Below are 13,826 nucleotides of genomic sequence, written 5' to 3' on the forward strand. Positions count from 1 at the left end.
GAGAGAGGGAGATACAGAATCCGAAGCAGACTCCAGGCTCTGAGCTGTCAGCACAGAGGCGGATGCAGGGCTCGAACTCACTAACCCGAGATCATGACCTGAGCCGAAATCAGAAGCTTAACCGACTGAGCCACCCAGGCGCCCTATCCATCCTTTGTTTCTATTTCGCTTTATTTTACCTGGATCCTTCCTAGCCTCTCTCCCTCTCAAGATGTCAAGCCCGTCTGGGTTTCTCTCTGATGGGCTGACCACCACTCAGCAGAGCCCTTCACACGCTGTCCTGTATTACGCCCCTTTTCTGCAGTCGGCGCTACACTGACCTGTGTTCTGATTTGGCTTCACAGGACCTTGCCAAGAAGTACTCTGACAAGCTAGATTGCTGTGAAAATGAAGTGGAAAAGATAATAGAAGAAATACGTTGCAAAGCAATTGAGCGTGGCACAGGAAATGAAAATTATAAAACAACAGGAATTGCTACAATTGAGATATTTTTACCTCCCCGACTAAGAAAAGTGAGTAATTTCCCTAAATGAGTACATAGGTACCAATGCTTTGTTAACTTAGTGATAAATTGTGATTTATTTTATTTTATTTTTTTTTAATTTTTTTTTTCAACGTTTTTTATTTATTTTGGGGACAGAGAGAGACAGAGCATGAACGGGGGAGGGGCAGAGAGAGAGGGAGACACAGAATCGGAAACAGGCTCCAGGCTCCGAGCCATCAGCCCAGAGCCCGACGCGGGGCTCGAACTCACGGACCACGAGATCGTGACCTGGCTGAAGTCGGACGCTTAACCGACTGCGCCACCCAGGCGCCCCTGATAAATTGTGATTTAAAAAAAAAAAAAGGGGATTTTTTTATTTTGGAGGGGGGGGGGCCGGGGGGGGGGGGGGGGGGGGGGGGAGAGAATCCCGAGCAGGCTCCACACTGCCAGCACAGAGCCCGATGAGGGGCTCGAACTCACGAACCGTGAGATCATGACCTGAGCTGAAATCAAGAGTCAGATGCTTAACTGACTGAGTCACCCAGTGCCCTGTGATTTTTTTTTTTTTTTTAAACTACAGTCCACAGTTAAAATTCTTTTTGGTTACTTAACATGTTGAATATTTATCAACTTCCAAGTTAATTTTGTAGATTTTTCAAACTGGAACATTTTTACAGGGTAGGTTTGTCCCTCACGGACCTCCAAGACGTCACAAGGCTATGCGTCACATGGCTTACCTTTTCTGCAGTTCGGACAAACATTTAGAAATAATGGGGAATCAAAGGAATACTTCAGGTTTTTTGCCGAGCTGTGTGCAGTTGGACACGTCAATCAGGAATTCTCCCTCTTCTCTGTGCTGGTGGAGGTTAGAGTGTGATGGACTGAGTGCTCCAGCAGGGCCACAGTGATGCGGGCGGGGCCACCGCATGTCGGCCATGTCCTCAGTAGTGCAAGTCCAGAAAGGTTCTTGAGGCAGGGTACCCAAAGGTTGCTGGCCTCTGAGGACTGATCAGTGTTAATCATTTTCAGAAGATCTGAAAATATATAAGCGTCAGATCTACCATAGGGCCCAGCAGTTTTACTCCAGAAAACCGTGTCTGTGCAGAAACTTGTATGTGAAGGTTTGTAGCAGCTGTGTTCACGGAAGAGCCCTCTCTGGCTCCCGGGTGGAAACAGCCCACGTGTCCGTCAGTGGGTGAACGATCCACGAGGGAGGGTGGCCACACGGAGGAATGTTACTCAGCCGTGAAGACGGATGAGGTCCTGGCACGTCTGTGACACGGCTGAACCTTAGCAACATGATAGAAGCCAGACACAGAGGCCACACATTGTACAGTCCGTTCATATGAAACGTCTAGAACGAGTGAATCCATAGAGACAGAGACTAGATCAGTGGTTGCCTGGGGCTTGGGGGATAAAGGGAGGGATTGGGGGTGTGAATTACGGTATTTTTTGGAGGGGATGATGAAAACGTTCTGACATTCGGTTACGGTAACGGTTGTGTAACTTCACAAGCGTACAGGAAACCCCTGACTTCTCTTCTAAACAGGTGAGCTTTATGAAATGTAAATTATCTCATTAAAGCTTTAACACATTTCTAGGAAAAACGAAGAGCTTTATGAGAAAAAGAAAATGACATATGTAACTACCTCAGGATGCCCGTTCATGAGTTCACATATATCTATATATCATATCTATATCCACATATATATCCACACACATACAGGGCTCCTCTTTGCTAGAATCAAGCACCGGGGAAACCAGCTCACCGGTCAGAAAGCTGAGTGTACAACCTGAGCAGATGTGCATGGTCTCGTAGGCTTCCCTGCTGATCGCAGTTTTTCCTCAGAAGCCCAGCCAGTGGAGAACGAAGAGGTTCCGAGATCATGTCTTGCCACTCCCTGCTCAGTGGGCACCGTGTCTTGTTCACTGAGGGTGGCTGCAGTGCTGGAGGTGCTGGTCTGGGTCCTTGTGTCGCATAGGCCAGCTCCCTTGAGTAAAGACGCATCACAAACCCCTCTGAACATCTAACTTCCCGCCGGAGGCTGAGCCCTGCCTCGGGTGCACGCTGCCACCCCCTTGAGGGCATCCGGGTCACAGGGTCAGCATGTTCAGTAGCTTCTTCGCTAGGCACGTGTCATTTCAGGCCTTAACATCGTCTGATACCAGCCTTCCTGATTTTATAGACAGAGTAATAGCACCAAAAAGTGTCACACTGAAGTACATTTTCTTTGATTTGCCTTTTTTAAAACAGGATAGGAAAAACCTGTTGGAGACCCGATTGCACATCAGTGGCAGAGAACTGAGGTCAAAGTAAGTATCTGTTTGCCCGGCGCCCCGGCTGCTCTCGGCCCTTTTACATTAGCTCGACTGATCCTTTGTGACAGTCCCGTAAGAGAGACAGGGCAGGTGTTATTTATGCTCGCTTAGTGGAAGGGAAACAGGCCTCGAGGCCGCAGAACTTGACCAGGCTCACACTGCCACTTAAGGGCAAAGCAAGAACTCAAGACTGGCACCACTCGCCTTCATTTCCCAGTGGAACTTGAGGTCCGTGGGAACGCCGTGCCTGCCACCTGACCGGCACTGGCCAACATGTCCTAATCAGCGAACGAGTGATATAAATAACTTGATATTCACCAGATCACTAGCTTTGACTTTTATTTCTTCGCGCACTGATAACTTGCTGTGACATTCAGCAAGGTGTTCTAGCCGATTTCAGGCTGTCGGCCCATCCGTAAAGAGAAAAAATACCCGTCACAGGCCAGTGAAATTTACCTTTTGAGGCCCGGTTGGTCAGGTCATCCACTTCTCGATTTTTAAATGGTAAGTGTCTTCACTACCTCCAGGGCTAGCCAGTCCTTGTTTGTGAAGCTAATTTTTCTCATTTCCTCTGGTCTACGCCAGGGCCGTTAGGGATGGATTCAGGAAGCATCATTCATTCAGCACACGTGCGCAGAAGATTGCTGGGAGCACCCCTCTATTATGGACTCCTCCAGGGAGTCCGCAGAAGGTGTAGAGAATGAATTTGCTCCTGACATGCAGCCAGGGCCCTCCTCTTCAAATGGATGTCCCGCCCAAGTGGTCTCCACACCATGAGGAAAGAGATAGTTTTAAAAAGGACATGGCCTCTTACACAGTCTCAAATAACCACCTAGGAACCACGAAGTGATGTTTGTGAGTCAGTAAATCGAAATACCAGAGTTTCTGAGTGGAATGTATGAAATAGCTGTCACGATTAAACTCTGTTGAACGGCTCATGACAAATTGACGGCCTGCAGCGGGTACCGGTTTATTTTACAGAATAGCTGAAACCTTCGGATTTCAAGAAAATTACATCAAAGTTGTCATCAACAAGAAACAGCTTCAGCTAGGTATGTCATGGCAAAGTGCAGAATTTTAAATCGGGTTCATGTAATGACGCTGCATCTTTTCTCTCCCCCTTTTCCTGTTCACCGATTTCTAGTGGCTTTCTTGGACACATAGTCTAAAACTGATCGTCGTAGTGTTCGCTAAAATAAGCACGCAGAGCAGAAAGCAAGTTTTCTAATCAGCATTTACTATCTGTTCTGTGCTGGCGGGAAGAAAGACACTCATTACAGGCCTGAGGAAATGTTAAGGAATGGAGATGCAGAGGCCACGGCGAAAAGGTGGTGGCGCTGGTTCTGAAGCCGGGCGATTTTGCCACCCAGAGGACATCTGGCAATGTCTGGAGACGGTTTTGGTTGTCATGACGTGGTTGTGGGGTGCGGGTGGGGGCTTGTGCTCCTGTCACATAGGGAGTAGAGGCCAGGGACACCGCTCAACATCAGATCAGGCACAGAACAGCTCCCATGACAGACTCACTTGGCCCACGATATCAGTAGTGCTGCTGTGCCCTGTGAACTTGTGCAGTGTTAGAATGTTCTTCCTAACGGAAGCAGGAAGCCATGGATGCTGGGGCGGGGCAGAGGGGGGTGGCGAGTGCGGCACGACATATTTGGGTTTCAAAGGTCCCTTTGGCCGCCCTAGGGAGATGGACTTGAAGGAGGCACGGATAGACTTGGGCCACCAGTTCGCTGTTGCAGCAGTTTGGGCGGGCACTGCAGTCTGCTCCCAGTAAGTTCTTCTGGCTTAGAGAGTCAGGTTCACATCCTCGCTTGATGGAACACAGCCTGCACGCAGCCCTAGGCTTCCCTTCCAGCGTCTCCGTGAGCCATTTCCCGTTGTCTCTTGCAGGTGTCATAGACAGCTTTTCACTGTCATCTCTGTGACAGTGCTGTTTGTGGTATTCTTCATGGGTTGGAAATCCTTGATTTCGTCGTTATCAAATCCATCAATTTCCACCTTATCATTTGTGTTTTAATAGTTACTTCTCCACCCCCACCCCAGGGCCACACAGTTTTCTACATTTTCTTGTATTAGTTTAATCTGCGTGAGGTCTGTAATCCGTCCAGAGGCCCCCTTTATATTTAAAGGCTAAAGATCGAACTTATCTTGCCGTTGCCACACTGCCCTTCGGTGCCTCCTTTGTCAGATCGCTGTTTCTGCACTTCCTGTTGTTTCCTTTGACCTATAGGTTTATTCCTGGGCCAGAACCATAGAGGGTTTTCTGTTGGGGTGTAATTGACTTGTAACATTATATGAGTTCCAGGGGTACAGGGTAATGATTCGATGTTTGTATAATTGTGGAACGAGCATGATGATCTGTCGTCTCACGTAATTAATTTTTTTTTTCTTGTGAGAAGAACTTTTATTCTCTTACCCACATTGAAATACAAAACACAGTATTGTTCGTTGTAGTCACCAGGCTGCACGTCAAACAGCCCAGGACGGACTTACTTTCTAACTGAAGTTTCTACCTTTTGACCACCTTCACCCGTAGGGTTCTATTACTGTGGTTTTGTTATAGTTTTAAAATCTGGTAAAAGGAGTCCCCTTCTTGGCTCTTTTTTTTTTTTTTTTAAGTTTATTTCGGGAGAGAGAAAGAGAACCAGCAGGCAGGGGCAGAGAGAGGGGGGGTACAGAGGATCCAAAGCAGGCTCTGTGCTGACAGCCTGATGTGGGGCTCGAACCCATGAACTGTGAGATCATGACCTGAGCTGAAGTTGGACTGAGCCACCCAGGTCCCCCTTGGCTCTTTTTTATTAAGGTGACTTGGCCATTGGTGTATCTTTTTTTTTTTTTTTTTTTAATTTGATTTCAACGTTTATTTATTTTGGGACAGAGAGAGACAGAGCATGAACGGGGGAGGGGCAGAGAGAGAGGGAGACACAGAATCGGAAACAGGCTCCAGGCTCTGAGCCATCAGCCCAGAGCCCGACGCGGGGCTCGAACTCACGGAGTGCGAGATCGTGACCTGGCTGAAGTCGGACGCTTAACCGACTGTGCCACCCAGGCGCCCCATTGTATCTTTATTTTTCTACATTAGAATGGTTGCCGAGTTTCTCAAGAAAAAAATCCAACTGGAGTTTTCCAGAAAAACATTCCAATTTGTATGTTTATAGTTCATAATATTTCATTCTTTTAAAATCTGTATGTATGCGTGTTTATTCTTCATTTTGATGGTGGTCCATTTGCATCTTTGACTTAGTTTTTATTAGGTTTGTGTATTTGATTACTTTTTCATGGAACCAGGTTTTGATTAGTTTAATAAGCTCTTTTATTCTGGTTCATTGATTTCTGCCACTTTTTTTTCCGCGTTTATTTATTTTGAGAGAGAGCGCGCGCGCAAACGGGAGGGAGACCGAGAATCCCAAGCAGGCCCTGCGCTGCCAGTGTGGAACCCGACGTGGGGCTTGAACTCGCGAGATCATGACCTGAGCTGAAACCCAGAGTTGGATGCTTAACCGACTGAGCCACCCAGACGTCCCTCTGCCAGTAGCTTTATTTCCATTTTATGTGTGCAGAACCTGGGTCCTAGGAAATACGTGCTTTACTCAGGGTCACAGAGCTATAAAGGGATAGAACCCAGGAGGTTTGCTTTCAACCGCCACCGTAGATCTCCCGCTGGGCCCCACTGCACCAGGGCTTCTCGCCCATTGCTGCGAACCCGGTGTGTGGTTCGTCCAGCTACAGGGGAGGAAACTTCACCAGTTGCTTTTACCCCCTGCCTAGCAGCAGCTGAATTACACGTGCTGTCACCAAGTCCGTCGCGCAGTGGCTCGCAAGTACTCCGGCAGGTTTAAGAGCTCACGTAGGGACACGGAGAATAGACCGCTTTCCAGCTTCAGTGGCTCTTTTCGTAATGAGCATTTCCGATTTGTGCAGGGAAAACTCTTGAAGAACAAGGAGTGACGCACAACGTGAAAGCAATGGTGCTTGAACTGAAACAGTCTGAAGAGGACGTGAGGAAAAACTTCCAGGTTGAAGAAGAAGAGCAAAATGAAGCCGAACTAAAAGAAAAAAGAATCCAGAGGACCAAGAGAGGCCTGGAGATCTTGGCGGAGAGAGGTACACAGCACTCTGGGCTCTTTATCTCACTCAGGGTCTTACAGGCGGTGGCAGATCAGACCTGGGGGGGAGGGCGGGGAGGGGCAGGGGGCTCACTGTTCTTATGGGCTCTTGTGCCCCACGGTCTAGTAGTTCAGTGTCCCCATCACTGCTTTTTAGCGTCGAACTAACGGGGTTCCTTTCGGCTTTGTTGCAGCTGAGATGGTGGTGGATCCAGAAACCACGCCGTATTTAGACATAGCTAACCAGACGGGCAGATCCATCAGAATTCCCCCTTCAGAAAGAAAAGTAAGGACTATAGAAATTTGTGGCTCGCGCTTCGATTGGCTGTCCAGAACAGAAGTGGTTTGCTAGTTCTTTTATCTTGGACTATTAGAAAGGATTAGAAATAGCTTTCTGGTTGAGCATATAAACGGGATGTCACCATATGGTGAGCACCTGGGTACAGCGGACTCACCCTGTGATTTTCAGTGCAGTGGAACAGGACAGCATGATTGCACTGTCCCGCGGCGGTGACTTGGAACATTCCTGAGTAATGTGACGCACTGCCTTCAGCATAAGTGGCTTCCCGGGGCAGTGGTAGCTTTGATGTGGTGTTTTCACTAGAGGGCCATGTCCCCCAAGGGATGGATCGGGGGGGGGGGGCTGGGGTGGGGGCTCTGTAACTTGGGAAGAGTCTGACAGGCGATTCTGCCATCTCACCCCAGTCCCCCAGTCCCCCTTTCCGTGTTCGCTAGCTTGGAATAGGCAGGAGGTGGTTGTCTCCTGGAACATACCCAAGCTGGTCTTTTATGGCAGCGTTCTACAGCTGCGACCCCGAGATGAGAGAGCTAGAGTCCAGGACCTTCTTAGAAAGAAGAGCTAGAATGACAGTGGGCCAAGTCCATTTTAATTTTTGTCTTTATTTTTTTTTAATGCTTATTTATGTTTGAGAGGAAGCACAAGCAAGGGAGGGACAGAGAGAGAGAGGAAGACAGAGAGGGAGACGGGATCCGTCAGCTCACAGGCCGATGCGGGGCTGTGTGTCACCAACCGTGAAATCGTGGCCTGGGCCGAAGTTGGAGCTTAGCCGACTGAGCCACCCAGGCGCCCCCTAATTTTTCCGTCTTTAAAAGACAAGTTTGTGTAGGTCTCACGATATGAATTACTCCCTTGAAAGTGAAGGATTAAAGTCACGTTTTAAGAAGAGGACTTTGTAGCCATCAGTGGATTGATCGGTGTTTGTTTTTAAATGTTGGTGATTATTCACCACAGCTCTCTTATGTTAAATGACAATATCCAGATCTTTTCCGAAAACATTTACAAGACTGATTATAAACTCAAATCTAAATATCAATGAACTTAAAGCATTTTCTGCATTACTTTTTTTTTTTTTTTTTTTTAAAGTAAGCTCTATTCCCAGCATGGGGTAGGAACTCATGACCCCAAGACCAAGAGTCACATGCTCTACTAACCAAACCAGGCAGGCGCCCCTGGATTGCCTTTTAAAAATTGTTTTAGAGGGGCACCTGGGTGTCTCAGTCAGCTGAGCATCTGACTTCAGTTTAGGTCTCAATCTCACGATTCAGGAGTTCGAGCCCCACACGGGGGCTCTCTGCTGTCAGCCTGTCAGCTCAGAGCCTACCTACTTCATTCAGATCCTCCATCCCCCTCTCTCCGCCCCTCCCCTGCTTGTGCTCTCCCCCAAATAAATAAATATGTAAAAAAAATAATAAAAAATAAAACTTTTTTTAGAAATATTAGAGTTGACAGTTCAGAAAAAACTTTGTCAAGACTAGAAAGTGAAATGAATATGTTTTCTAAAAAGGATACAAACAAGCATCTCTGGTTACTTCTTTATGTGTTCAGTCTTCGAGAGTACTAGAAATCCATCTAAGTCACCAGGTACTAAAATAAACTGCTGGAAACAAAGGGGGCAGGTGCTGGCTGTGACCGTATCAGTCACATTGAATTGAGTGCTTGATCTCAGCATTTTGATGAAATGAAAGCATTGATTATATTTTTCTTAATTTCGGCTTTTAGATTCAGTTGTAATCTTGTTATCATTGTTTTTTTTAATCTCTATTTGATTTCTTTAGACATACTGTGCTTTTAATAGAATTTGTTTTATTATAGTTTAAAGTGATGTTTTTTTTAAAATCCGTATTTTTTTCTAGGCCCTTATGTTAGCTATGGGATACCATGAGAAGGGCAGAGCTTTCCTGAAAAGAAAAGAATATGGAATAGCCTTGCCATGTCTGTTGGATGCTGACAAATATTTCTGGTAGGCGCTTTTGTATTTGGTGAATACCAGTTATAAGGAAGATTTCCCAATTAAGGAAGGTCTTCCCTGTGAAGAATTTTATAGACATACGCACTTACTGTCCTTACGGCAAGCATGCGGGACATAGGTCTGGGTTTTGTGATGCGTCGGCAGCCTGCCCCATCCATCACGCAGGCCCCATCAGCTTTTCCCCTCGTGGTTTTGGTGTGGATGTTGATGATCATTCCCCAAATCTGTTGTTTTATCAGGGGCTGCAAAACAGTGATACCTCCTGCATTTATTGCCGGGATTTTCCTGGGAAGAAATATTTTTCCTCATCAGCTAATTGGGTTACAGTCAGGTACAGTTTGTACAGAAAGAATAAAAAGCTCGGTTCTTCCCTCTTGTTTTCTTGTTTCCAGAATAAATGAGCGGCTTCCCTAGAATTCTCCAAAGGGGATATTGGCAGTGAATTGGGTTTTCTTTTTCTTTCTTTTTTTTTTTTTTTTTTTTTTTTTTTTAAGTATCAGTGTGAACTGATGGACTTTAACACATTCGATGTATTTCAAACCTCAGTGCTTTAAATTGACCGTCTTTGGCCAGCAAGTGGGTCCTGGCTGTCTTTCATGTTTTTGACCTGATCCCAGCGGTCTTGGTCTCTGGTGTTCCAGATGCCTCCTGCCCATTCCCTGCCCCAGGCCAGGAAGCAGCCGTTTCCCAAGGATTCCTAATTCCTCTTAATGGCAAAAGGCACTGAGAGACTATAATCCTGAAAGAAGAAACATTTGAAAATTAGACTTGAGATTTAAGAATGGTCCAAAGTTAACAACATTCGGGTAATTTCTTCCCCCATTTTGACGAATTCCCCCAAGATGTATCGTACACGTCAAGAAAATCAATACAGATGTTTACGGTTTGCCAAACGTACTAGCACCCTCGGGCTTTAAGTGAACAAATCCCAATTTAAACTGACTTAAGAAAGGGGATTTGTTGTTTCGAATATTTGGGAGAAGGAGGCGAATCTGAAAATAACTAGAACGAGGGCTTGGTGCCTTTCGGGTTTTCTTACTCTGCTGGTCTCTGCTTCTATGCTGGTTTCATTTTCTTCGACTAGACACGGTGCAGGCGGTAAGTTAGGTCCCTCAAACTCAGATACGGTTTCTCGTTTCCTTCCATAATTGTTTGTAACTTTTGGTTAGGAAAATTTCAAGTACACATAAAGATTAGTATAGTGAATTCCTATACACTCTTAATCCAGCTTCAGCAGTTACCAAGACGTGGTTGACCTTGATTTGTCTGCATGAGCCTTTCTTCATCTTTTTATCCCAGATAAATCCTTGAAATGATTTTCGGGTCTCCAGGAACCCCTGAATAAAAATAACCGTATCTCCAGTTCACAGTACGTTAACGTGTTCAGTAAGCAATAGGTATACTAATCCAGGAACAAGTGCCAGTGCCTCAGCAGAGAATGACACTTTTTCCCTGAAGCTCTATTTGGGCTACCTTATTGGCATACGTTGGGTGCGAGTGCTTCCTCTTGGTAGAGACGAGCGCTGACACACGTCAGGGATGTGCGTGTGTTGCTTCCTTTCCCACGTGATGATTTCCCACCTTCACGGTGGCCAAAAGTCCCGTCCCAGCTCTCTGTTCTACATCTGGAGGGATGGTAGGTAGTACGACCACGAGTAGTTTCTTCCCCTGTTTAAAACTACAAGTGAGAGTTCTGCTTTGGGCCATGATGGAGTCACAGTGACTGGACTTACCCTGTCACCGAAAACAACTGAAAATTTGGGCCAGGTGTCTGAAAACTCGAGTTTCCGGGCAGTACAGGACAGCGGTCGCTAAGGTGGAGGAACAGACTAGGGGAGCCCTGTGATTGTTTCAGCTGGCTGCCCAGAGCATCTCTAGACTGCAGTGCAGGGAGGAGAAACCCAGATGCAGCCTCCTGGTCCCGCCGGAGTCGAAGCCAGGAATCCAAGGAGGCCAAGATGTGAGAGGAGAGAGAGCTGCCTCTGCCTGAGGGAGGATGTCAGAGAGCTTCAGTGGGTCTCGTTGGAGTATTCTGTTGAGTAACGATCAGGACACGTGTGTGAGGAAACTACCCAGGGCAGGGGAAAACCCCGCCCGAGTGGAACAGAGAACAGTCTTCAGAGTTCGGAGGGCCGAGCATAATCTGCGTTCCCGCCAGCCACAGTGGGAATCTTTTTGGTCACAGGCCGTCGCACAGAATTCAGAAGGGTATTGCCTCAGCAGTAGGCCAAAATTCTCTCCAAGGGCTGCTGTGGTCCCACCTAACCAAGCTTAAAAGCAAGCCTTAAAAGGATCACGTGGTTTTCAAGTAACTGCCTCTCAGACAAAGCTCAGTAATACTTCCAGCAATACAGAAACATCCAGTTGCCAGTTAAGAACTAGCAGTCCTGCAAAGAAGCAAGCAAACAGAACCCCACACTAAGGAGAAAGACCCAGTCAATGGAAACAGACTCGGAAGACAGAATTAGTAAGCGGGGACATTAAGACGGTTACTAGAACTGCGTTCCGTATGTTCAGGAAGGTAAAGGACAGACGGAGCATGTTAAATAGACCCCTGGAAGACACACTGAAGACCCACGTTGGAATTGCAGAGATGAAAAACCCCACGTCTGAGGTGAAAAGCATCGGGTGGGATTAAGTGTACATCGGACCCCACAGAAGAAAAGATGGGTACACGTAAAGGTGAGGCAACAGAAATGATCCAACAGGAAGCTGAAAGGACTAAAAAAAGAAAAAAAGCGGGGGGGGGGGGGCCACATCATCCACAAGTTATAAAGCAGCCTCAGATGACCCTATTTGTGGATAATTGTAGGCCCTGAAAAAGGCAGCTGGGACAAAAAAAAATAAAAAATAAAAATAATGGCCCCAAATTTTCCCAGTTTGATGAAAACCCGTAAACCCCCAGATAAAAGGACCATGATGAATCCTAAGTAAAAGAACTATGGAAAAACTACACCAGGGCATACTGTGATCCGGTTCCTTAAGGCCAGTGATAAAAAAGACTTCTTAGCCAACCTTCCCTGAAAGAAAATGGAGATACGTACGCTTAGCTTACGTTTCTTGAGACTAGTATCTTTATTTTACATAAAAATTTTGAACTCATAAGGCAAACAGAATAAGTTTCTGTTAAGTAACTGACTTCAGCCCAAATGGGATTTAATTTTTCTAAAGGTAGGCTCAGTAGGCTTTATTTAAATAAACGTTGCTCATTTAGGTATTTCAATTAATGTTTTTTAACATGAGAACTTTTTGACTGCTGATTGTGAAAGCCGCTAAAACCACAAGCTGAAGCGGTATTAATAAAAATATATTCTATGGTACAATTTGATACAAGGCTTTGAAAATTTTGTTTTTTTCTGAGGGATCCAATCAGGTTCAATGACAGGCCTAAGAGTCTCAGAATTACTACATATAAGCAATGATTTTGTGGTCTCTTATAGGCCTCTTTATGAATAGAAAGTGTTGTTTTTAAAACTAAAAGAATGAAATGTATTTCTCCGCTGTGAGACTGGTGTTTGTTTTCATGCTGCACAGTACTGCGTTCGGGCTTGAACTTGTACACAGGCTTCTATGCCTACCTGAAATGAGGCAGTTCCTGCCCTTGCCCTTCGTGCTTATTAAACAGGAATGAGCCTGTGCACACATACAGGATATTGAAAACTGTGACAAAATGTCCCCTGCTTTCTTAGGGATGGCAGGATGATCTTCTGTCACAGAGACAGAGGGAGTCTAGAAAGTAAGATCACCTTGGACATAAGATCCTTCCTCTTCCCTCAAAGGCAAGTTCTCAGGCTGAGCAGGCATTCTGAGAAAGTGCCCCTGCCCAGAGGGGTCGCCTGGGTGGCTCAGTTGGTTGATCCTCCAGCTTGGGCCTAGGTCATGATCTCAGGGCTCACGAGTTCAAGCCCCACGTCGGGCTCTGTGCTGACGGCTCAGAGTGTGGAGCCTGCTTCAGATTCTGTGTCTCCCCCTCTCTCTGCCCCTCCCCTGCTCACGCTCTGTGTCTGTCTCTCAATAATAAATGTTAAAAAAAAATTAAAAACAAAAAAAAAGTGCCCATGCCCAGCCATGCAGCTGCACGTGCACGTGTGTAAGATACGGTGCGTATGTTACAAAACCTTCACAAAGAGGAGAGAAGCCTGCTTTGGCATATTTCTCTTGCATACACATGTAGACTGTCCCGGGCGCACCCCCGAGGCCTGACATTCCACTTAGGAGACTCCTGCTTTACAGGGTAAATGCCGCCATCGCATTTCATGGGTTTTTCTTTTTTTCTTCAGGCAGATTTTGATGGGCAAGGTGGGAAGCTTGAGGGCATTTGGACTTTGCAGTTTGATACAAGAGCAATCTTATTTTTTTTTTGATAGAATACCCGTGAAAACAAACAGCCAAGACCTTTCTCTTTTAAAAAAAAAAACGTTTTTTTGGGGGCGCCTGGGTGGCGCAGTCGGTTAAGCATCCGACTTCAGCCAGGTCACGATCTCGCGGTCCGTGAGTTCGAGCCCCGCGTCAGGCTCTGGGCTGATGGCTTGGAGCCTGGAGCCTGTTACCGATTCTGTGTCTCCCTCTCTCTCTGCCCCTCCCCCGTTCATGCTCTGTCTCTCTCTGTCCCAAAAATAAATAAAAAACGTTGAAAAAAAA

At 46.4% G+C, this 13,826-nt stretch overlaps 1 protein-coding gene across 3 annotated transcripts in view; it reads left to right on the forward strand.

Annotated features, from left to right (window-relative positions):
• The window catches only part of NUB1 (negative regulator of ubiquitin like proteins 1), a 28,679-nt gene that overhangs the window by 4,498 nt on the left and 10,355 nt on the right, over positions 1-13,826 (forward strand). For all 3 annotated transcript variants that reach the window (XM_040464512.1, XM_040464515.1, XM_040464514.1), the window contains exons 3-8: positions 345-512; positions 2,739-2,797; positions 3,785-3,855; positions 6,731-6,913; positions 7,110-7,201; positions 9,070-9,176. In XM_040464512.1, the coding sequence (XP_040320446.1) occupies positions 345-512; positions 2,739-2,797; positions 3,785-3,855; positions 6,731-6,913; positions 7,110-7,201; positions 9,070-9,176 (680 nt within the window). The remainder of the gene's footprint in view (positions 1-344; positions 513-2,738; positions 2,798-3,784; positions 3,856-6,730; positions 6,914-7,109; positions 7,202-9,069; positions 9,177-13,826) is intronic.

Source organism: Herpailurus yagouaroundi, unplaced genomic scaffold (assembly GCF_014898765.1).
Source record: "Herpailurus yagouaroundi ecotype Mexico unplaced genomic scaffold, PumYag 483, whole genome shotgun sequence".
NCBI classification, from domain to species: Eukaryota; Metazoa; Chordata; class Mammalia; order Carnivora; family Felidae; genus Herpailurus; species Herpailurus yagouaroundi.